General features: G+C 40.5%; 1 protein-coding gene across 1 annotated transcript in view; it reads right to left on the bottom strand.

Annotated features, from left to right (window-relative positions):
* Nucleotides 1-24,826, bottom strand: part of MEIKIN (meiotic kinetochore factor) — a 144,334-nt gene that overhangs the window by 65,924 nt on the left and 53,584 nt on the right. Inside the window, exons 10-12 of the mRNA XM_036282153.1 lie at nucleotides 7,551-7,715; nucleotides 4,414-4,494; nucleotides 3,440-3,559 (exon numbers count right to left, since the gene is read on the bottom strand). Coding sequence (XP_036138046.1) covers nucleotides 3,440-3,559; nucleotides 4,414-4,494; nucleotides 7,551-7,715 — 366 coding nt within the window. The remainder of the gene's footprint in view (nucleotides 1-3,439; nucleotides 3,560-4,413; nucleotides 4,495-7,550; nucleotides 7,716-24,826) is intronic.

Raw genomic sequence — 24,826 nt, 5'->3', positions numbered from 1 at the left:
TAATCTTTTATTGGCTCCCCTCAGAAAAAAAACCCCACAACTCTAATATAGATTACAAGATCTTTACTCTCTTGGCCCTTGTTTATCTTTGTAATCTCATCTCTACTTTCCCCTCACCACCTGGATCCCCACCGTCACCTCAGGGTCACACTGAAGAGGTCTGGCTACACTGCATTGCTGCACAACCCTAAAGTCCTCCCTCTTTATTTCTGTTTCTCTCTACCTCTTTCCCATATTATTCTGTCTTTCTCTCTGTATCTCTGCCTCTTCTTTCTGGCCCTTTCTCCCTCCCCCTCTCTCTTTCTGTTCTCTTTTCCTATTCATCCCCTCTCTCTATTCCCACCCACACCCCCATGGCTCTTAGAGTCATGAGTTCTATGTATTCATTAATGAAGCATGGTACTTTCACATAACATAATGAGGCTGGTGACCATAATATATATGTAAAGATAAAAATTGAGTTTTGGGCCCAGCTAGTGAAGCTCAGTGGTTGAGCGTCAACCCATGCACCAAGAGGTCGCTGGTTCAATTCCCGTTCGGGGCACATTGCCCAGGTTGTGGGCCAAATCCCCAGTGGGGGCATGCAGGAGGCGGCCAACAGATGTTCTCTCTCATCAATGTTTCCATCTCTCTCTCCCTCTCCCTTTCTCTTTCTCTAAAGTCAATTTTTAAAAAATTGAGACTTCCGGTCAAGGTGGCGGCGTAGGTAAACGCTTGCGTCCTCCCACAACCACAGCAAAGTTACAACTAAACTACAGAACAACCATCATTCAAAACCACCTGAAATCAAAACAAAACAAAACAAAACAAAAAACCACCTGAAATCAAGCTGAATGGAAGTCCTACAACTACGGAATTAAAGCAGCAGCCACATCGAGACTGGTAGAAGGGGCGGAGGCGCGAGATGTGGAGGCACGACGGGCTGGTCCCAAACCCACGTGTGGTGGATAAAAATCAGGAGGATACCTCGGCTGGGAAGGTCCTTCCTGAGGACTGAGGGGTCCCCGTCCCATGTCAGGTGCCCCACTCAGGGTTCCAGTGCCAGGAAGAGAAGCCCCCATAATTCTGGCTGGAAAAACCAGCAGGAACTAAGGCTCAGGGAAGCTAATGTGGCTGGAGCCCCAGGCAGCTCCTTAAAGGACCCGCGCACGGACTTATCAGACTCTCTCCCTCTAAGCTTGGAGGGGAGGCAGCTCGAGGGGCACCAGAGACATACAGGAAAGAACTGAGCTGTTTGGCACTGAAGCGAGGGCTGGAGAGGGGGCTTTCTCGGGACAAATGTGCTGCCAGAGGCCTTTGTTCCTTTCGTGAACCCTGCCCTGGGGCGGTAGACAGTCGCCATACCTCGGACTCCAGCAACCTGGCTCACACTGGTAGCCCCACCCTGGTGACTCCCTGAGGCCCTGCCCCACCTAACTTTCAGGCCCACCCAAGCTGTTGCCAGTTGCTTTACCATAGTATTGGCCTGTCTTGGATCCTGCTTCAGGATTTTCCTAAATTCTCTCAAACAAGCAGCATCTGGTCTCAGATAGCCCCATAACTCTCGTTAAGTAATACACAGAAACAAACACAGAGAGGCAGCCAAAATGAGGAGACAAAGAAACAGGTCCCAAATGAAAGAACAGAACAAAACCCCAAGAAAAGAACTAAGTGAAATGGAGATAAGCAACGTAACAGATGCTGAGTTCAAAATACTGCTTATAGGGATGCTCAATGAACTTTTTTTTTTTTTTTTTTTTTTTAATCCTCACCCGAGGACATTTTTCCATTTTTTGTTTAGATAGAGTGGGGGGGAGAGAGAGAGAGAAACATCGATGTGAAGGGACACATCGAGTGGCTGCCACCCGCACGACCAACCAGGGCCGGGGACAAACTGCAACCGAGGTATGTGCCCTTAGCGGGAACCGAACCCGGGTCTCTCTGTACCGCAGGCCGACGCTCCAACCGCTGAGCCAAACCGGCCAGGGCATGCTCAATGAACTTAGTGCTGCTTATAAGAATGCTCAATGAACTTAGTGAGAACCTCAGTGAACTTAGTGAGGGCCTCAAGAGCATAATAAAGGACCAGTCAGAAATGATGGATGCACAGTCAGAAATGAAGGAGGCATTAACTGAAATAAAGAATAATTTACACAGATTCAATAGTAGAGTACGTAAATCCAAGAAGCAAACCATAGATCTGGAATTTCAAAAAGCAAAAAATGCCCAATCAGAACAGCAAAAAGAAAAGAGAATCCAAAAAATGAGGATAGTGTAAGGAGCCTCTTTGACAACTTCACGCGTGCCAACATTCACATCTTGGGGGTACCAGAAGGAGAAGAGCCAGAACGAGAAATTGAAAACCTGTTTGAAACAATAATGGCAGAAAACTTTCCTAACTTGGTGAAGGAAACAGACATACAAGTCCAGGAAGCACAGAGAGTCCCAAATAAGATGAAACCCAAGAGGTCCACAGCAAGACACATCATCACCAAAATGCAAAAGGTTCAAGACAAAGAGAGAATCTTAAAAGCAGCAAGAGAAAGGCAGTTAGTTACCTACAAGGGAGTTCCCCTAAGGCTGTCAGCTGATTTCTCAAAAGAAACTTTGCAGGCCAGAAGGGAGTGGCAAGAAATATTCAGAGTGATGAAAACCAAGAACCTACAACCAAGATTAACTCTATCCTACAAAGCTGTCATTTAGAATCGATGGCCATATAAAGACTTTCCCAGACAAGAAAAAGTTAAAGGAGTTCATCACCACCAAACCATTATTATATGAAATGATGAAGGGTCTTTTTGAAGAAAGATAAAATATATGAACAAACAAAATGGCAATGAATACATAGCTATCAACAATGGAATCTACAAACAAAATGAACAGGTAGAACAGAAACATTCTCATAGATACAGAGAACATTTTGATGGTTGCCAGATGGGAGGGGGGTTGGGGGAATGGGTGAAAAAAGTGAAGGGATTAAGAAGTACAAATTCATTGCTAGATTGACAAACTTCAAAGGGAAAGGGGTTGGGGGGGGGGGTGGGAAGAAATAAACCAAAGAACTTATATGCATAAGCAATGGACACAGACAATACTGTGGGAAAAGGCGGGAGGGAGGCGGGAGTAGGGAGGAGGGGGTCAATGGGGGAACAATGAGGAACATCTGTAATATATTCTACATTCAACAATAAAGATTTTTTTTAAAAATTGAGTTTTGGATCAAAGTAGAATAATACTGTTTCCTCTAGTGGTTTAACACCCTCTAGTCCTGAGGATGCAAAATGTTTTGGCTGTGGCAGCCTAATATCCTTTGTTTGGAATTGTAACTACTAGCTCACTCACATGTACATGATAGTAACCTTAACTGAGTTACAGTTTTTTTAAGTATCTCATATACACAGTATCTAATATAACAATAAGTATTTCTTTTGGTAATTGAAAGGAAAATTGAAAATACTACCTCTTTTGAAGAATTTCCTTGTAAATTTGACATAGGAACAATTTCATCTGAATTAACAAAGTTGCTGACATTTGGAAATAATTCCTCCAAAGACGCTTTTTGTACTGAGGACAGATCAATCTATAAAAGAATATATTACTCCTTTGTAGTTAAATGTTACAAAACCAGTTATTTTAAAATAATTAAAGTTGAAAAATATTATTTCATTAGAAGCATTTTCTTGTGAACTTGACATATGAACAATTTTATCTGAATTAATATAATTGCTGACATTTTAGAAATAGATCTTCAAAAGATGCATGTTTAACTGGGGACAAATCAATCTATAAACAAGATTATAATATTCATTAGCCTTAAAGTTATTATTTAGCCTGACTGGTATGGCTTAGTGGATTGAGCATTGTCCCATGGACTGAGAGGTCCCAGTTCGATTCCCAGTCAGAGCACATGCCCAGGTTGCAGGCTCAATCCCCAGTACGGGGCGTGCAGAAGACAGCTGATTGATGTTTTTCTCTCCCAAATTGATGTTTCTATCTCTTTCCCATCCTCTCTCTGTCTTTAAAAAAAAAAATCAATAAAAAATATATTTAAAAGTTATTATTTAAATAGATATTTTTATTAGCTACAGTATCATGTAATTTTTTTTTCCTATTCTTCATCCAATTAATACTTAACTGAAATCCATCTACCCTCACTGTGAGCCAAAAGACTGAGATTGACAGTCAAAGAAACAGAGTCAGAGACAGAAAAGGGCACATAGAGATCAAGACAGGTTGGTGCTCTAGTATTCTAATCTATTTTCCTTCTCTTATGTATAGCAATACACAAAGTACTTTCAGTAAAAGGGTGTTTATGCAACAGAAAAATGAAAATACTATTCGTTATGTACAATATTCCCTGGATGTGACAGAAACAGAATAAAAGGAAGGAAGGAGATCCAGAAGATAGATACAAGTGCAAATACTAATACTTACCTCTAAACTAGCTGTTTGCGAAGTCGGAGTACTTGTTAACAGGCCTCTGATTTTCTTATCAGGAGTAGTGAGATTTGTATTCTATCAATGTTTTGTGAAATAGTGAATTGAACAGGAGAAATAAATAAACTACTTTAATACCATAAAAACACACTTTAAAATTAGTAGACTAATCATAATGTTACACTAATAAAAATATAATCTGTGAATTATATTTTAAACCACTACACAGGTAACTAAAGAATTTTCTGGCTTGAGCTAGGTCAAACAACTCCTAAGAAAACTTTATGTGGTGCAACAACTATTTGAGAATACTTTGGCTGAAATCAATATTAATTTAGGGACAAAAGCTAATTAAAATTTTCATTTAGGAAATGGTGCTTTGTTTATCTTTGTTAATTGTTAAGAAAGGTAATTTACTTATATAGCATTTATTTGATTCCTAGTATATACTGTACTTTTTTATGGAAAGGCATTATAAGTTATTTCTGAAGCTGCTAAAACATGTAACAAGGACACTTGATTTAAAATACAAACATTTAAATGTATATAGTTACTTTCATTTACGGAATGTCAAAGTTAAAGAAAATACAAAGTAGGATACAGACTTGTTTTACATTTCTTTAAGATGTAAAGAGGCAGACAATGAGAGACAAATCAAGAGTGAGAGAGAAGAGAAAGAAACAAGATCAGAAAGCTAAAGAGTTTGAGAGAAAGAGGGAAGGACTGTCAGAGAAAGAATAGGAAGAAAGGGAGAGGGAAAGAGAGAGGAGAGGAGAATGAGAGGAGGAGAGAAAAGAAAGAGGGAAGAGGTGGGGAGGGGGGAAAGGGAGAGAGGGAATGGGGAGACAAAAGACAGAGGGGAAGATTAATAAAAGAGGGAGGTAAACGAGAGATGGAAAAGACAGAGAACAACAGAAACTGAGCAGAAAGACTGAGATTGATAGATAGTAAAAGAAACAGAGTCAGAGACAGAAAGGGACAAATAGAGAGAGAGAAACAGATAGGGAGAAGAGATACAGACACAGCTTGAGACTGAGAGACAAAACTAGGGAGAGCAAAGACAAAGAAACAGGTAGAGAGGCAGAATAGAAAGAAACAGTGATAGTGACAAAAAGAGAGAGAAGATTGGCTGCTTCCTTTCCAGCCATCAGCTGCCTTTTCAACTCTTGGATTCCATGAAACAACCATGTCCCTTGGATAAATCTCTGAATAGGTGTCTACTATATCTTGCCATGTCTGGAACGCTAACTCAGAGTTAAATCTTGAACAGCACAGGAAAGTTTGTGTTAGGATTCTTTTTTCTTTTTTTCACTATTTTCTTTCTGGCTTAAAAAACATCTGAAATTAGCCCTGGCCGGTTTGGCTCAGCAGTTAGAGTGTCAGCCTGTGGTCTGAGGGTCACAGGTTTGATTCCTGGTCAAGGCACATACCTGGGTTGCAGGTTTGATCCCCGACCCCAGTCAGGGTTCTGCTGGAGGCCCCAATCGATGTGTCTTTCTCACATCAATGTTTCTCTCTCTCTTTCTCTCTCTCTCTCTTTCTCTCTCTCTCTCTCTCTCTCTCCCTCCTTCCTTCCCTCCCTCCCTCCCTCCCTCCCTCCCTTCTACTCTATCTAAAATCAATGGAAAAATATTCTCAGGTGAGGATTAACAACACAAAAATCTCTGAAACTAGTTGTTTGTTCAAGATATATTCTGGAATAGTTCATTAGAAAAATTTTTTTATCAAAATAATAAGAACAAATATGTTATGGGCATATTTACCCGGTACACTGAATATGTCAGCTCTCTAATTTATAAGCTATATAATCTTTTACTTTCTTTAGCTGGGGATTATTCTATTCCTAGGGACTGCTGTGCAAAGGTTACAAACATCACATGTAAAGAGAACTTCTGATGCTTGAAGAGTAGGAGACACTTTTTTTTTTTTAAGTGTATGTGCCCTTCATGAGAATCGAACCTGGGACTCTCTGGTCTGCAGGCTGATGCTCTATCCACTGAGCCAAACCGGCCAGGGAGAGAGTAGGAGATATTCAATGATAGCTGTAATTATTATCACTGTGGCAGCCATAGATGTGCTCTGCTCAGACCTTGAACAAAAAACCTGCTGTTCTACTGCAAGGAATGCAATTAGCTCATAGTCCCCAGATGCAACATCACTAGAACCCGCTTCAGCTTTCAGGCTGAGGCCATCATCTTCTTGGGCAAATTTCAGCCAACATCTGAGCACAGCAGCCCAACATAAGATTCCTCTAATGGACAATCTTTGCTCCAGGCCTCCCATTGGCAGAGTTTCTGTCAGATTGGCATTGAAGACTCTCAGCACTGCCTTCAAGGTGGCAGCCATCTCCTACTCAGCACCATGGCTACCCTCAGACCCCCATGAAACCCAAGATTGTAAAAAGGAGGACCAAGAAGTTCACCTGGCACCAGTCAGATCGATATGTCAAAATTAAGTGTAAATGGAAAAAACCCAGAGACATTGACAACAGGGTGCTCAGAATATTCAAGAACCAGATCTTGATGCCCAGAGTTGGTTATGGGAGCAACATGAAAACAGAGCACATGCTGCGCAGTGGCTTCCTGGTCCACAACATCAAGAAGCTTGAAGTGCTACTGATGTACAACAGATCTCACTGTGCTGAGACTGCCCACAACATCCCCTCAGAGAACTGTAAAGCCACTGTGACAAAGAGCAGCTCAGCTGGCCATCAGTCACCAATCTCAAGGCTAGGCTGCACGGCAAAGAAAATGAATAGACAGATTGTGTGCACACTGTATTTCTAATAAAACCATAAAATTCTGCCATCTGGCATTTCCAAAAAGAAAAAAGAAAAAAAAAAGGCTAAGGCTATTCCTGCCCAATCCTGTTTCCTCCCTGCTTTCCTTTCTCAGGTATTGCCTGCTCCAATATACCACTTGAAGTTTTAATTCTGTCTGAATATCTGTGTCTCAAGTGACATAAATGTCAACTGTCAGTCAACTTACAAAACATCTACCTGTATAGAGCTGTAAATATAGTGTCTCTGCATTTTTCACTAGATTTGTTAAGAAACTGTGCATATCTAAATCTTCCCAATAAGTATATTTTCTTTTCATAGTCTTTTCAGGAAGTAGTAAAAGACTAATGCTTACCAATGCAGGTTCCAGGGGCTGAGGCAACAGAACTTTGGTGACTGATTTACTACTTGCATTGCTTTCAAGCACAGACCTCTGCTGAGGTGATGGAACCTTGATTTTTAGATGAGAGCTTAACTTTGTTTGAAAATTTGTTTCTGTAGGTTCAGGATCTTTTCCAGGCTGAAAAAAATTCATAATCATGAAACACCATTCACAGGCTATAAAAAAATTTGTAGCACTTCTCAGATGTCTTATTTTTATTGTAATATGTGTTATAATTGTTACAATTAAAATAGAACATATATTTTATTCTATCTATCTATCCATCTCCTCAACTTGAAAAAAGTTTTAAACTTAAAGATAAATCTTTTTCTAAAAAAAGTAAGATTTTTATATACAATATATTTAAGGAAAAAAGTATGTTGAAAGACAAAGTGGTTTGCAATGTAACTCAGTTCAAAATAATTTCTCTACCACATTTAAGGCAACATCTCCCAAAAAAGTGTTCTGTTAAAAGAAAACAACTGATAATTAGATCTATTAATCAATATTTAAAACTAAGTTTTAGAGAAAACATTAAATGTCTTCATTATGCAATAATCTTCATTTTAAAAAACCAAAAGTCCTCTCTAAGACATCAAAAAGCTACAACTACAAGAAAATGTGCTTTACCAACCAATCCCTGCATTTGAAACTGTGGACTGTTCAGTGACTGTCCTAAGTTGCATAACTTGTCTAATGCTTTCAAGATGTATTAAAAATAGGATTCAAAGTTTAAATATATTCAACACCACTAAGGAGGTGCAATTTGAATTGTGTCCTAAAAGAATGACAGGATTTTCAGTTGGGGGTGAGGGGAATAAAAAAAATGGTAGAGAGGGGAGAGAAGAAAGTAGAAGAGGCATATTTACAGCAAAGGAAAGAACAAGGATATAAAGCAAAGAGTGAGGTTCTTACTGATATCTGCTGAAATCTTTCATGAAGATTTCATACCTTCCATACAGCTTTTCCTCTCACTCCTGTCATTATTCTCAGCAATTTCATCATCCAAGTGGATAACTCATGTAAACAACTGACCTCTCAGTTGCTTGACCTCTGCATTTCTAATAACCATTCCCTCTCATGCTATTTCAGTCACTCCATGATCAAACTTAGTCCTTACCATCAACAGAAACTACAGAATCACCAATTCAAATAGCTTCTTATATCCTCCCAACCTCTGCTCAATTGTCTTCATGAAATAAACTTCCCCCTCACGGAAATCTACCATTTTATCTTGCATTTTATCTTCATCCATGATCCTTTTCCTGTCTTATTCCTTCCTTTTCTACCACCATCCATCATTATAAATACTTTCTATCCTTTTCTCCTTATAACCACTTTTGTATCCTTTCCTCTTCCTGATCAGAGATGTCTGACAAACTCCTAGCCCTTGATTAACCCTGACATTAATATCCTCTGGACCCCTAGTGCAAGTGAGTGCTGGGGAATATTGTACAATCAGACATATCAAAGATGCCAAAAATTCAAAAGGAGTAGCCACAGATTGGCAACTCTTCTATACTTCTCTAGTTTCTCATGACTATTTCATACTCAACCTATTTTCCTTCAACTTCTAGCCTCTTCTCTCTACCATTCTCAGCTGACAGCCTTACTTTACACTCCCCTCCAACTACAGAAGACATAGAACAGGATGTGACTACTCAGGACTTAGTGCAAAATGAAAATGTCAGGTCCCTTATCAAAAAACTACTGAAAATGTCAAGATGGTAATAACAGAGCATTAAATGAAACAGGTCTTTCTAAGCACAAAGCCTGCCCTCCAACCACTACATCTACAAATGTCCCACAATGGAAATATCCCTCCCTCCCTCCCTCCCTCCCTCCCTCCCTCCCTTCCTTCCTTCCTTCCTTCCTTCCTTCCTTCCTCCCTCCCTCCCTTTCCTTCCTTCCTTCCTTCCTTTCCTTCCTTCCTCCCTCCCTACCTCCCTCCCCTCCTTCCCTTTCTTCCTTTCCTCCCTCCCTCCATCTGTCTCTCCCTCCTTTCTTTTCTTTCTTTTCTTTTCCTCTTTCTTTCTTTCTTTCTTTCTTTCTTTCTTTCTTTCTTTCTTTCTTTCTTTCTTTCTTTCTTTCTCTTTCTTTCTTTCTTTCTTTCTTTCTTTCTTTCTTTCTTTCTTTCTCTCTCTCTCTCTCTCTCTCTCTTTCTTTCTTTCTTTTTCTCTTTCCTTCCTTCCTCCCTCCCTCCCTTCCTTCCTTTAATCTTTACTGTTGAGAATATTACAGATATCTCCCTTTTCTCCCTTCTTCTTTTAATGGCCAGATTCTCCACTTGTATTCTAGATCCTATTCCTCCCCATTTTTTCAAGGACTATCCTCTTCCATATAATAATATAGGGAAGTTGGGCTTTCTTAAAAAACTTTATTGAGATATAATTCAATGATAAAATCCACCTATTTAAAGAACAAAATTCATTAAAAAATGAGTAGAGATGATGGCGGGCAGGACCGGTAGGAGGGTGAGTGAGCGAGAGTGTGAGAGAGTGTAAGTGGACGTGAAGGTGGACGACCAAACCTGAGCAGTGCAGAGCCGCAGAGCAGAAAGTTCCTGTGCTGTGAACGGAAGCAGCCAGCTACTGCGGTAACAGCTCTTCAGGGTGCTTCTCCCTGTGCGGCAGGGAGGTCCCACTATTTTGGAAGGTCCCAGGTCTTCCCTGGGAGGAGGCAGTGGGAGTGGCTAGGGCCCAGCAACCTGAGCCCACCAGCACACCTGGCACCATCAGACCAGTGGACACTCTGTGTCAACACAGACCAGTGCACAGTAGTGGAGCTCCCAATGTGTTGGTTGCAGAAGCCATGGACAGTTGGGAGCCTAGCACCATCCCCCAAAGTAGCAGCCCAATCAGAGTTGAGATATACCCCAGCATCAGAGGATGGGGAGCAGACATGCATCCCTAGGCAACAGAAGCACAGACTAGCAGCTGAGACCCATCCCCCAAAACTACAGCAAAAGCTGAGCAGGAGTTGAGCCCCACAGGGCAGCAGCACTCCCCAGTTACCAGCAGCAGGACCTGGGGCTCCACAGAGGCCTGTGCGGACCAGTAGCTCACAAGAACAGTGGGAAGCAAGAGCCCGAGAGGGACTGGTGCTATCCAGCTGCCTGCCTGTGGGACCTGCAGGGTGCAGGGTCACCAGAGAGGCCTGTGCCACCCAGCAGGGACTGCACAATTTAGTTACCCAGGGGGCCTATAGTGTGCTGCAGCACCAGAGAGGCCTGCACGACCCAGCAGGGACTGTGCCATCCAGTTACCCATGGGACCTGCAGGGTGCTGAAGAACCGGGAGGCCTTTGCAACCCAGCAGCCCATAACATAGGTATAGAGCCAGGCCCCCAAAGGTACTGTGCAATCCAATTACCCTCGGGACCTGCAGGGTACAAGGACACCAGAAAGGCCTGTGCAACCCAGCTGCGCACAACATAGGTGTAGAGGATGTGAAAATACAAGCGGAGTGAATACGCAGACGATCTCCCAGGACCAAATGGGAATTACATCTAAAATAAAGACAAATCCTCATAAAAAAAGCAACAGAAAAGCAGCAGGACAGAACCATATAACCAGGGACACTGGTAGGATCTGAGGAGGCACGAAACGGTGGCGGGCTGGGAGCCCAAGGACAGCAGCAGTCTTAGCTGTGAGCAGCGCCCTTGGGGAATAAAGACCAAGCCTGCTCCACAGTGCAGAGAGCCAGGACAGAGTGCTAAAATAGCCACAGCCACTCACCTGGAGGCTACAGCAGAGGGAGGGTAGACTGGAGTGGAACTCCATGGGGACACCTGGGATCTAGAGGGCACTCAGAGTTTTTGCTGAGTTGTGGCCAGTGTGCTCCTTCCCTGAGCTGTGGGGAAAAGCAGCAGCCCCCCCGCCCCCCACTCAGGAGACTCAGCCTTTCCCAAGGGAGTAAAAGAAATACAAATTGAGGCTCATTAACAACCAGATCTATCCCACCCTCTGGAAATCCTCTTAGGTACAACACCAGGGCTACATTCCAAGGCACTGAGTAACTGAGACTACTAGCCACCAGGAAAAAGCTAGAGGATAACTGAACCTTTCCTGGGCTGGCAAATCTACCCAGGAAAGTAAGACTTGACAGTGGTGCTTAATGTGGGCCAACCCAGGCTCATCCAAACCCAGTAGAAGGAGCCAAAAACAGCAGAACACCAAAACCCACAGGGAAAATTTGGCAGGCTCCAAAACACACTGAGATAGCCAAAATGGTGAAACAAACAAACAAACAAAATCCCAAATGAAAGAACAACTCTATTGAAGATGAGATCAATGAAATGCAGTTAAGCAAATTATCAGAGGTAGAGTTCAGAGCCATGATCCTGAGGAAGCTCAACAGCATAAGTAAAGACATCATCACCGTAAGTAAAGATATAGAAACACTGAAAACCTACCAAGTGGAAATTAAGAATGACATAGCAGAAATTAAGAACACATTGAAGGACTAACCAGCAGAGTAGAGAAAGCTGAGGACAGCATCAGTGAATTAGAAGACAGGGTAGAAAAAAATCAACCCAATCAGAAAATCAAAAGGAAAAAACAATTCAAAAACAGAAAGACAGCTTAAGAGAACTGTGGAACAACTGAAAACGTAATAACATTCGCATCATAGGAGTCCCCGAAGAAGAAGAAAATGGGCAACGGTTAGAGAATATATTTGAAGAAATAATGACTGAAAACTTTCCTAACTTGATGAAGGAAGAAGGCATTCAAGTTCAAGAAGCACAGAGAGCCCCAAGTAAGAAGAACTCAAAAAGGCCCATACCAAGACACATAGTAATTAAAATGCCAAAAATTAAAGACAAAGAGAGAATCCTGAAGGCAGCAAGAGATAAGCAACAGGTTCCCTGCAAAGGAACCCCCATAAGACTGTCAGCTGACTTCTCAACAGAAACACTACAGGCCAAAAGGGAGTGACATGAAGTAATCAAGGTCATGAAAAACAAGGATTTGAATGCAACACTACTCTATCCAGGGGCTATCATTCAAAACAGAAGGTCAAATAAAGAGTTTTCCAGCCAAAAAATGTGAAAAGAATATATTAACACCAAACCAGCACCGCAAGATATGCTAAAAGGACTGCTTAATTAGAAGAAATAGGGAAAAATAATAGAACCACACTAAACAAAAACGGCTATAAATAAGTACATATCAATTATCCCCTTAAATATGAATGGTATGAATGCTCCGATAAAAAGACACAGAGCCCTGGCTGGTTTGGCTCAGCAGTTAGAGCGTCGGCCTGCGGTCCTGAGAGACCCGGGTTCGGTTCCCGCTAAGGGCGTGTACCTCCGTTGCAGTTTGTCCCCGGCCCTGGTGGGTTGTGTGGGTGGCAGCCACTCGATGTGTTCCTTTCGCATCGATGTTTCTCTCTCTCTCTCTGTTCCTCTCTTTCCCTCCCACTCTACCTGAACAAAGAATGGAAAAATGTCCTCGGGTGAGAATAAAAAAAAAAAAAAAAAGATACAGAGTAGCTGACCAGATAAGAAAGCATGACTCACATATATGTTGTTTACAGGAGACCCACCTCACAATAAAAGACTCACATAGGTTGAAAGTAAAGGGATGGAAAAAAATCTTTCAGGAAAATGGAAGGCAAAAAAAAAAAAGCTTGGGTAGCAAAATTCATATAAGATAAAGTAGATTTCAAAATGAAGGCCATAACTAGAGACAATGAAGGCCACTACATAATATTAAAAGGATCTACCCAACAGGGGGATATAACCTTGGTAAACATATATGCAACCAATATAAGAGCACCAACATATATTAAAAATCTTTTGGATTCCAAAATAGTGGCGCTACACAGACCGTCTCCCAGAACCAACTGGAATTACAACTATAACAGAGACTAATCGACGGAAAAAAGCAACAGAAAAGCAGCTTGCAAGGACCGTATAACCAGGGACACTGACTCGATCCTGGTAGGATTGCAAAGGTGTGAGAGGGGGGCTGGGAGCCCACAGACAGCAGCAGCCTTAGCTGTGAGCAGCGCCCTCGGGTTAAACTTCCAAGCAGCTCCACAAAAGCCGGGAAAGAGGCTAAAATAGCCACAGCCACTCACCTTGGCCTGCGGCAGAGGGAGGGCAGACTGGACTGGAACTGTGTCGGGACAGTCGGGATTTGGAGGGCACTCAGAGCTTTTGCTGAGTTGCTGCCACTCAGGACAGTGGCCATATTGCTCCTTCCCAGGGCTCTGGGGAGAGGCAGCAGCCCCTCTCTCAGAGATCCAACTCCACCTTGTCGGCCACTGAAATGCTAATTGGGGCTTACTAACAACCAGCATCTGCCCTACTCTCTGGAAATCCCCTTACACTGAGCAACAGAGGGAGTTTTTCAAACAAATGACAACCCAAAACTCTTCAAGTAACCTCGACTTCTAGCCTCCAGGCAAAAAGCTAGAGGATGACAGTACCTTTCCTGGGCTAGCAATTCTAAACAGGAAAATGAGACTTGACAGTGGTGTTTAACGTGGGTCCTGCCTCGCTCACCTAAACACAGGAGAGGGAGCCACAAACAGCAGAACATCAATACACACAGGAAAAACTTGACAGGCTCCTAAGTCCACTGTGATAGCCAAAATGGTGAAACACAGAAAAAAAAAAAAAGCCAAATGAAAGAACAAGAGACCTCCACTGAAGATGAGATCAATGTGGAGCAGTTAGGCAAGTTAACAGAGCTAGAATTCAGAGCCATGATCTTGCAGAAGCTCAACAGCATGAGAAAGGACATAGAGATGCTGAAAATAAACCAATTCTGTACATTGCCTTTTCAATTTATTGTTTTCTTTTCTGTGTAGATGCTTCTTAATTTGATGAAGTCCCACTTATTTATTTTAGCTTCTGTTGCAAGTTTCTTTGGTAGCTTGTCAAAGAAATTACTGCAAAACCAGTATTAAGGAGCTTTTCCCCTACAGTTTCTTCTAGAAGTTTTACAGTTTCAGGTATTATATTTAAGTCTTTAATCTATTTCTAGTTAATTTTTGTGAGTGGTGTAAGATAGGGGTCCCAGTGCATTTTTGCATATGGATATCCAATTTTCCCAGGACCATTTACTGAAGAGACAATCCTTTCCTCATTTTGTGTTGGCACCCCATCAAAAATCAGTTGAATGTAAATGTGTGGGTTTACTTCTGGGCTCTTTATTCTGCTCCACTGGTCTGTATGCCTGTTTTTATGTCAGTATCATACTGATTTCATTTTTATAGCTTTGTAATATAGATTGAAATCAGGAAAGGTGATTCCTCTCGCTTTGTTCTTCTTTCTCAAGATTGCTATGGCAATTCGGGGTCTTTTGCAGTTCCATACAAGTTTTAGGATAGGTTTTTCTGAGGGGAAAAAATGCCATTGGAATTTTGATAGAGATTGCACTGACTCTGTAGATCACTTTTGGCAGTATGAACATTTTCATATTTATTCTTCCAATCCAAGACTGTGGGATATCTTTCCATTTATTTGTCTTCTTCAATTTCTTTCATCTATGTATTATAGTTTTCAGCTTACAGGTCTTTTACCTCAGTTAAACGTATCTCTAAGTATTTTATTGTTTTTTTAAATCTTCACCCAAGGATATTTTTCCATTGATTTTCAGACAGAGAGTAGGAGGGAGAAAGAGAGGGAGAGAGAAAAAAATCAATGTGAGAGAGAGACATCAACTGGTTGCCTCCCGAATTACCTCAAACAGGGCCAGGAAGCAAACTGCAACCGAGGTACATGCCCATGACTGGAATCAAACCCCGTTTCTTTGATCCTCAGGCAGACGCTCTAACCACTAAGCCAAACTGGCCAGGGCTAAGTATTTTATTGTTTTTGATGCTACTGTAAATAAAATTTTAAAAGAAAAAAACAACTCAGTTTTCCCTCCTATGAGTCTTTCTCCTGTGAGTTTCCTTTACTACTCACCAAATGTGTAGGGATTTTCCCCCACAATAAGAAATTTTCTGTAACATCAGCTAAAAGTCCTATGATTCAACTCAATTCTAACACTATCTACTACCTAAAGATAGTATCAGATCCTGCAGTTAAAGGCTCAGTCCCACAACACTGCTCCCACTCTACTTCAGATACCAATTGCAAGTAGTAGGTCCCTAAGGTTACCTACGACTTCTGTCCAATCTGGATATAAATTGGAGTTTTCCACCATCCCTTCTCAGGTTCAATTAATTTGCTAGAGTGGCTCACAGAACTCAAAGAAACACATTTACAAACTTAATAAAGGATATGATAAAGGATAAATATGAACAGCTAGGTAAAGAGATTTACAGGCCAAGGTCTGGAGGGTCTTGAGCACAGGAGTTCCTGTCCCTGTGCAGTGGGGTTTGTTTCTTTCCCAGAGTGCATGTGTTCACCAACCTAGAAGCTCTCAGAACCCTCTATTATAGGGATTTTTTATGGAGGCTTCCTCATGAGGTGTGATCAATTATTAACTTTATTTCCAGCCCCTCTCCCCCCTCTGGAGAAAGGACTGCAGGGTGGGTGGCTGAAAATTCTAAGCTTCTAATTAGGATTTAGTGTTTTTAGTGACTAGCCCCTATCCAGAAGTCACACAGGAGCTCACCCAAAATGCCTCATTGAAACAAAAGATCCTCTAGTACTCTTAATTGCTTAGGAATTCACAAAAGTTTAGGACCTGTGTAAGGAATGGGGCCAAAGACCAAATAATAAAACAAGAGCTGCTCCTATGTTTTTATCACTTAGGAGATTACAATGGTTTAAGAGATCTATACCAGGAACTGGGGGCAGATACTTTTTTCTCTTTTCTCACAAGATTGCTTTCTAATTCCTCTTTCAAATAATTTGTTGTTAGTGTATAGAAATGCAACAGATTTCTGTGTTATCTTGTATCCTGAGACTTTATTGAATTTGTTTATTAATTCTAACAAGTTCCTTTTTTGGCTAAATCTTTAGAGTTTTCAACATATAAGATCATGTCATCTACAAAAGAGATAACTTCACTTCTTCCTTTCTGATTGGCTTTTTTCTTTTTATTGTCTAGTTGCTCTGGCTAGGACTTCTATGTTGAATACAAGTGGTGAGGCAGCCTTGTTTTCCTGATCTTAGAAGAAAGGCTTTTAACTACTCACCTTTGAGTATGATGTTAGCTGTGGGTTTGTCATACATGGCCTTTAATTATTTTGAGGTACAATCCTTCTATATCTAATTTGTTGAGCATTTTACTATGAAAGGATGTTGAATTTTGTCAAATGCTTTTTCTGCATCTATTGAAATGATCAGATTACTTCTGTCCTTCATTCTGTTAATGTGGTGTATGTATCATACTAATTAATTTTTATACATTAAACTATTCTTGCATACCAGAGATAAATCCCACTTGATCATAGTATATGATCTTTTCAATGTGCTCCTGAATTTGGTTCACTAGTATTTTGTTGAGGATTTTTATTCTATGTTCATTTGGAATTTTCTTTTCTTTCAGTGTCATTGCCTGAATTTGGTATCACAGTAATGCTGGCCTCATAGAAGGAATTTGGAAGTATTCCTTCCTTTTCAATTTTTTTTTTTTTTTTTTTGAAGACTGTGAGAAGGAATGGTATTCATTTTTCTTTAAATAATTGGTAGAATTCACCAGTGAAGCCTCCTGGTACCTTTATTTGCTAGGAGAATTTTGATTTCTAATTTAGTCTTCTTGCTTGTTATTGGTCTGTTCAGATTTTCTATTACTTAATGATTCAGTTTTGGTAAGTTGTATGGCTCTAGGAATTTATCCATACCTTCTACATTATCTAATTTACTGGTATATAATTTCCATAGTAGTAGTTATGATCCCCCGTATTTCTGTAGATTATAATGTCTCTCCTTTCATTTATAATTTATTAATTTGGGTCATTTTTTTTCTTAGTCTAGATAAAAGTTGGTCAATTGTTTTCCTTTTAATACACTGATTCTTAGTTTTGCTGATCATTTCTATTGTCTTTCTTGTCTCCGTTGCTTATTTATTTCTGCTTTCATGTTTATTTCCTTCCTTCTGCTATCTTATCACTTAGTTTGTTCTTTTACTAGTTTCTTGAGGTGCAAGGTTAGGTTGATTATTGACATCTTAACTTTTTTTAATGTAGGCATTTATCACTATAAAATTCCCCTTTTGAGTTGCTTTTGCTATATCCTGTGTTAGTATATTGTGTTTCCATACTCATTTGTCTCAAGATATATATATTTTTTTATCCTCACCCGAGGACATTTTTCCATTTTTTGTTCAGATGGAGTGAAACGAAGAGAGAGAGAGAGAAACATCAACGTGAAAGGGACACATAGAGTGGCTGCCACCCACACGACCCAATCAGGGCTGGGGACAAACTGCAACCGAGGTACCTGCCCTTAGCGGGAACCAAACCCGGGTCTCTCTGGACCACAGGCCGATGCTCTAACCGCTGAGCCAAACTGGCCAGGGCTCAAGATATTTTTTGATACTTCTTTTTATTTGTTCTTTTACCCATTGGTTGTTCACTAGTGTGTTGTTTTAATTTCCACGTATTTTAACTTTGCAGCTTTCCTCCTGTTAATTTCTAGTTTCATACCCCTATGGTAGAAAAAAATACTTGATATAATTAATCTTAAATTTGTTAAGATTGTTTTCTGACCTAACATATGATCTACCCTGAAGCATGTTCAGTGGGCACTCAAGAAGAATGTGGATTCTACTGTTGTAGGTTGAAATGTTCTGTACATATCTGTTAGGTCCATTTGGTCTAAACTTTCAAAGGTTCACAGCAAAACACACAAAGTTCCCATAAACCCCTTGTCCCCAATCATGCACAACCTCCCCTACTGCACCACAGTGGTATATTTGCTAAAATAGATAAACCTATACTGACACATTATTTTGCTTCTCCCCGAAAAAAATTCTATTATATTCCTTACACGGCAGGCTTACTAGCAACATATTTCTTCAATTTTTGTTTGTCTGAGAAAGTATTTCTTCTTTACTTTTGAAGGATAATTTTACAGAGTACACAATTCTAGATTGGTGATTTTTCTCTCAACACTAAATATTTGATTTCACTCTATTCTTGCTTGGATAGTTTCTAGCTGAGGTCTGTGATTCTTAACTTTGCTCTTCTATAGATAAGGTGTTTTTCCCCTCTAGCTTCTTTCAAAAATTTTTATTTGTTTTATTTTCCAATGTTCAAATATGATATGACCCAGTAGAGTTTTTTGGGGATGTTATCTTGCTTGGTGTTCTCTGAGCTTCCTAGATCTGTGGTTTGGTGTTTGACATTAATTTTGGGAAATTATCAGTCATATTGCTTCAAATATTGCTTCTGTTCCTTTCTCAGTTTCTTCTCTTTCTGGAATTTCAATTGTGTATATATCATACCTTTTGTAGTTTTCCCACAGTTCCTGAATATTCTGTGGTTTTATTTTCAGTTTTATCTTTGTTTATCAGTTTCGGAAGTTTCTATTGTCATATCCTCAAACTTAAATGTTCTTTCCTCAGTTGTGTTTAGTCCACTAATGAGTCCATCAAAGGTATTCTTCATTCCTGCTACAGTGTTTTTATTTTTATTTTTAAAATACGTTTTTATTGACTTTTTAGAGAGAAATAGAAACATTGATTAGCTGCCTCCTGCATGCTCCCCTCCCCCTGGGGATTGACCCAGGCACGTGCTGTGACTAGGAATCGAGCTGGGACCTCTCAGTCCATGGGATGATGCTCAATCCACTAAGCCACACCAGCCAGACTGATATAGTGTTTTTAATTTCTAGAATTTCTTTTTATCCTCACCCAAGGACATTTTTGCATTTATCTTTAGATAGAGCTGGAAGAAGGAATAGAGAGAGAAACATTGATGTGAGAGAGACACATCAAGTAGCTGCCGCCCACACGACCCCAACCAAAGGCGGGGACAAACTGCAATCAAGGTATGTGCCCTCATCGAGAACCAAACCCGGGACTCTCTTGTCCACAGGCTGATGCTCTAACCACTGAGAAAACCGGCCAGGGCTCTAGAATTTCTTTTTTGATTCTTTTTGTTTTTGATTTCTAGAATTTATTTTTTGATTCTTTACTGGAATTTCCATCTCTGTGCTCACACTATCCATCTGTTCTTGCATGTTGTTTAGTTTTTTCTATAATACCCTTAGTATATTAATCATAGTTATTTTAAATTTCTTGTCTGATAATCCTAACACTACTTATAACTCTGGATCTGATGCAGTCAGTTTCTCAAACTGTATTTTGTTTCATTTTTACCTTTTAGTGTGCATTGTAATTTTTTGCTAAAAAGTGGGCATGATGTACTGAGTAATAGGCACTATGGTGAATAGGCTTTAGTAGTGTAAGGTATGGGGGCCAGAAAGCAGTCTACAGTTTTGTAATTAGGTGTTAGTTTTTTGTCTGGCCTGTATCTCTGGACCATGAACTTCATCAGTACTTCTCAGTTTTTCCCTGCTTAGGTGGGAGAGCATGGCTATAGTTATGTATTTCCATTTCCCCAATGTGGAAGGCTAGAGGGAATTAGAGTTGAGTATTTTCTTTTCTTTTCTTTTTTGCATTTATTTTCAGATAGAGCAGGAGAGAAGAGGGGAAGAGAGAGAGAGAAAGATGGATGTGAGAGAGACACAACAAGTGGTTGCCACCCACATGACCCCAACCAGGGCGGTGACAAACTGCAACCGAGGTACGTGCCCTTAGTGGGAACCGAACCTGGGACTCTCTGGTCCGCAGGCCGATGCTCTAACCGCTGTTGATGTTTCAGTTTATTCAAGTTTTTACTTGTTAGGACAGAGTAGCAACTTCTAAATTCCATACATACTGAAGTGGAAATTGGAAGTCTTCCAATATTTTTTTCTCTTTATTGATATTACAGAGAGAGAGGAAGGGAGAGGGAGACAGATAGAAACATCGATGAGAAAGAGCATCGATTGGCTGCCTCTTGCATGCCTCCCACTGGGAATCAAACTGGCGACCACCCCGGTGCATGGGTCAATGCTCAACTGCTGAGCCATATCGGCCAGGCAGTCTTCCAGTATTTCAAAATCCTTTATACCACTGGAACTCCAAGCAGCATTCAACATTGTTGACCACTCCCCCTTTCAGGAATAAACTCTTTTCTTGGCTTCTCTGATAGCATATTCAGTTTATTATCCTCCTTCTCTCTGTTCACTGTTCCTTTTCTATCTGAATGCAGAGTTTTCCAAGAACTGATCCTGGACCCCCTTCTCTTCTGCACTTTATATATATTCTTTCTCAGGTGATTTTATCCATTTCCATGAATTTAAAACTATCTTATAATATTATACACTCCTCTTCTGTTTTCCTGACCTACATTTTTATAGCCAATGGCTCTTCCAACATTTCCATCTTTGTGTGCCCTCAGGCCTCTTGCCTTTCCAATCACATTAAATAACATCTTCATCCACCAAAACTGCTTAAGACAGAATCTAGAAGTCTTTCTTAACACCTCCCACTCCTTCATCCTCTATATTCAATTTATGAACTCCACAGGCAAAATTATCTTGAATCACGCATGTTTCTCCATCCTTCCTACATCGTAGTCAAAGTCACCTCAATCTCACACCAAAAATCTTTGTAACTTCATTCTAATGAGTCTTCCTGCTGACATTTTTGCCCTCTTTCAATATGCTCCCCAATGTATACAATGACATTGTGGTGTAGTGGGAGAGTACAGGTTTTAGATCCAGAAAGACTTGCCACAGCTCCTTAAACATATTGGTTAACATCTAAATCTCATTTTTCTCAGCCATAAAAAGGTAAAAACAGGAGGATTCCAAAATGGCGGCGGAGTGAACGGAAGCTACACAGACCATCTCCCAGAACCAAACTGAAATTACAACTATAACACGAACAAATCGACGGCAAAAACCAACAGAAAAGCAGCATGCGAGGACCATATAACCAGGGACACTGACTCGATCCCGGTAGGCTTGCGAAGGCGCGAGACGGGGGCTAGGAGCCCACGGTCAGCAGCTCAGCAGCAGCCTTAGCTGTGAGCAGCGCCCTTGGGTTAAACTCCCAAGTGGCTCCAAGTCACAGAGCCGGGACAGAGGCTAAAAAAGCCACAGCCACTCACCTTGGGCTCCAGCAGAGGGAGGGCAGAATAGATGGGAACTGTGTCAAGACACTCGGGACTTGGAGGGCACTCAGAGCTTTTGCTGACTTGCTGCCAGGCAGGACAGTGGCCATATTGTTCCTTCCCAGGGCTCTGGGGAAAGGCAGCAGCCCCTCCCTTGGAGATCCAACGCCACCCTGTGGGCCATTGAAGTGCTAATTGAAGCTCATTAACAACCAGAATCTGCCCCACCCTCGTGAAATCTCCTTATGCTCAGCACCTGAGGAAGTTTTTCAATCAACTAACAACCCAAAACTCATCAAGTAACCTCGATTGCTAGCTTCCAGGTAAAAAGCTAGAGGATAACAGTACCTTTCCTGGGCTAGCAACTCTAACTAGGAAAGTAAGACTTGACAGTGGTGTTTAACGTGGGTCCTCCCTCGCTCACCTAAACCCAGGAGAGGGAGCCACAAAGAGCGGAACACCAACACCCACGGGGAAAACTTGACAGGCTCCAGAGCCCACTGTGATAGCCAAAATGGTGAAACACAGAAACAAAAGCCAAATGAAAGAGCAAGAGACCTCCACCAAAGATGAGATCAATGTGCGGAAGTTAGGCATGGTAACAGAGCTAGAAATCAGAGCCATGATCTTAAGGAAGCTCAACAGCATGAGTGAGGACATAGAGATGCTGAAAATAAGCCAAATGAAAATTAAAAACCATCAAGAAGAGATAAAAAATGACATATCGGAAATGAAAAACACATTGGAAGGTCTAAAAAGTAGAGGAGAGGAAGCTGAGGACCGGATTAGTGAATTAGAAGACAGGGTAGAAAAAATTAACCAATCAGAAAACCAAAAGGAAAAAAAGATTAAAAAACAGGAAGACAGCTTAAGAGAACTGAGGGACAACTGGAAACGTAATAATATTCGCATTATAGGAGTCCCCAAAGAAGAAGAAAATGAGCAAGGGATAGAGAATATACTCAAATTATAGTGAGGGAAAACTTCCCTAATTTGGTGAAGGAAGAAGGCATTCAAGTTCAAGAAGCACAGAGAGCTCTAAGTAGGAAGAATCCAAACAGGCCCACACCAAGACACATAGTAATTAAAATGCCAAGAATTAAAGACAAAGAGAGAATCCTAAAAGCAGCAAGAGAGAAGCAACAGGATACCTACAAAGGAAACCCCAAAAGGCTCTTAGGTGACTTCTCACAAGAAACACTACAGGTCAGAAGGGAATGGCATGAAGTAATCAAGGTCATGAAAAACAAGGATCTGAATCCAAGATTACTCTATCCAGCAGGGCTATCATTCAAAATAGAAGGTCAAATAAAGAGCTTCCCAGACAAAAAAAGGCTAAGGGAATACATTAGCACCAAACCAGCACTGCAAGAAATGTTAAAAGGACTGCTGTAATTAGCAGGAGAAATGGGAAGAAAAATAGAACCACACTAAACAAAAATGGCAATAAATAAGTACATATCAATAATCACCTTAAATGTAAATGGATTGAATGCTCCCATTAGAAGACACAGAGTAGCTGATTTGATAAGAAAGCATGACTCATCTATATGTTGTTTAAAAGAGACCTACCTCACAACAAAAGACTCACATAGGTTGAAAGTGAAGGGATGGAAATAAATTTTCCATGCAAATGGAAAGCAAAAAAAAGCTGGGGTAGCAATACTCATATCTGATAAAATAGATTTCAAAATGAAGGCCATAACTAGAGACAAAGAAGGCCACTACATAATATTGAAAGGATCTATCCAACAGGAAGATATAACCTTCATAAACATATATGCACCCAATATAGGAGCACCAAAATATATTAAAAATTGTCTGGAGGACTTCCAAGGAGAAATCGACAGCAATACAATCATAGCAGGAGACTTCAACACCCCATTGACAGCACTGGATAGATCCTCTAGACGAAAAATTAGCAAGGAAACAGAGACTCTAAATGAAGCACTAGACCAAATGGATTTAATAAATATCTACAGAGAATTACACCCCAAAACTACAGAATACACATTCTTCTCAAGTGCACATGGGACATTCTCAAAGATAAACCACATGATAGGACACAAACTAAATCTCTACAAGTTCAAGAAGATTGAAATCATATCAAGCATCTTCTCAGATCACAATGGCATGAAACTAGAAATCAATTGCAACAAGAACATGTAAAGACATTTCAACACATGGAAGCTAAATAGCATGTTCTTAAACAATGAATGGGTTACCAAGGAGATCAAGGAAGAAATTAAAAACTTCCTGGAGACCAATGAAAATGAACACACAAAAACAAAAAATCTATGGAATGCAGCGAAAGCAGTTCTGAGAGGGACGTTCATAGCACTACAGGCCTACCTCAAGAAACAAGAAAAATTTCTAATTGACTGTCTAACCTCACAACTTAAAGAATTAGAAAGCAAACAAAAGGAAAACCCCAGAGCAAGTAGAAGGAAGGAAATAGTAAAGATCAGAGCAGAAATAAATGACATAGAGACCAAAAAAAACCAAAAAAAACAACAATTCAAAACATCAATGAAACAAAAAGCTGGTTTTTCGAAAAGATAAACAAGATTGATGGACCCTCAGCTAGATTCAACAAGAAACAAAGAGAGAGAACCCAAATATACAATATCAGAAATGAAAGAGGAGAAGTAACAACCAACACCACAGAAATACAAAAGATCGTTAACAGCTACTATGAACAACTATATGGCAACAAATTCGACAATCTAAGCGAAATGGACAAATTTCTAGAAACACACAGTCTCCCAAAACTGGACTGGGAAGAGATAGAAAACTTGAACAGACCAATAACAACTAAAGAAATTGAAGAGGTAATCAAGACTCTCCCAGCAAACAAAAGCCCAGGCCCAGATGGCTTCACGGGGGAGTTTTACCGAACATTCAAAAAAGAACTAACACCCATTCTCCACAAACTATTTCAAAAAATTCAAGAAGAAGGAAGACTTCCAAACTCGTTCAATGAGGCCAGCATAATTCTAATTCCTAAACCAGAAAAAGACACTACAAAGAAAGAAAACTACAGGCCAATATCCCAGATGAACACAGACACCAAAATCCTGAACAAAATAATAGCAAATCGGATTCAGCAATACATCAAAAAAATTATTCACCATGATCAAGTGGGATTCATTCCAGGGATGCAAGGCTGGTACAATA

The sequence above is a fragment of the Molossus molossus genome, unplaced genomic scaffold (genome assembly GCF_014108415.1).
Source record: "Molossus molossus isolate mMolMol1 unplaced genomic scaffold, mMolMol1.p scaffold_m16_p_4, whole genome shotgun sequence".
NCBI classification, from domain to species: domain Eukaryota; kingdom Metazoa; phylum Chordata; class Mammalia; order Chiroptera; family Molossidae; genus Molossus; species Molossus molossus.
This window is presented reverse-complemented; position numbering and strand designations above follow the sequence as displayed.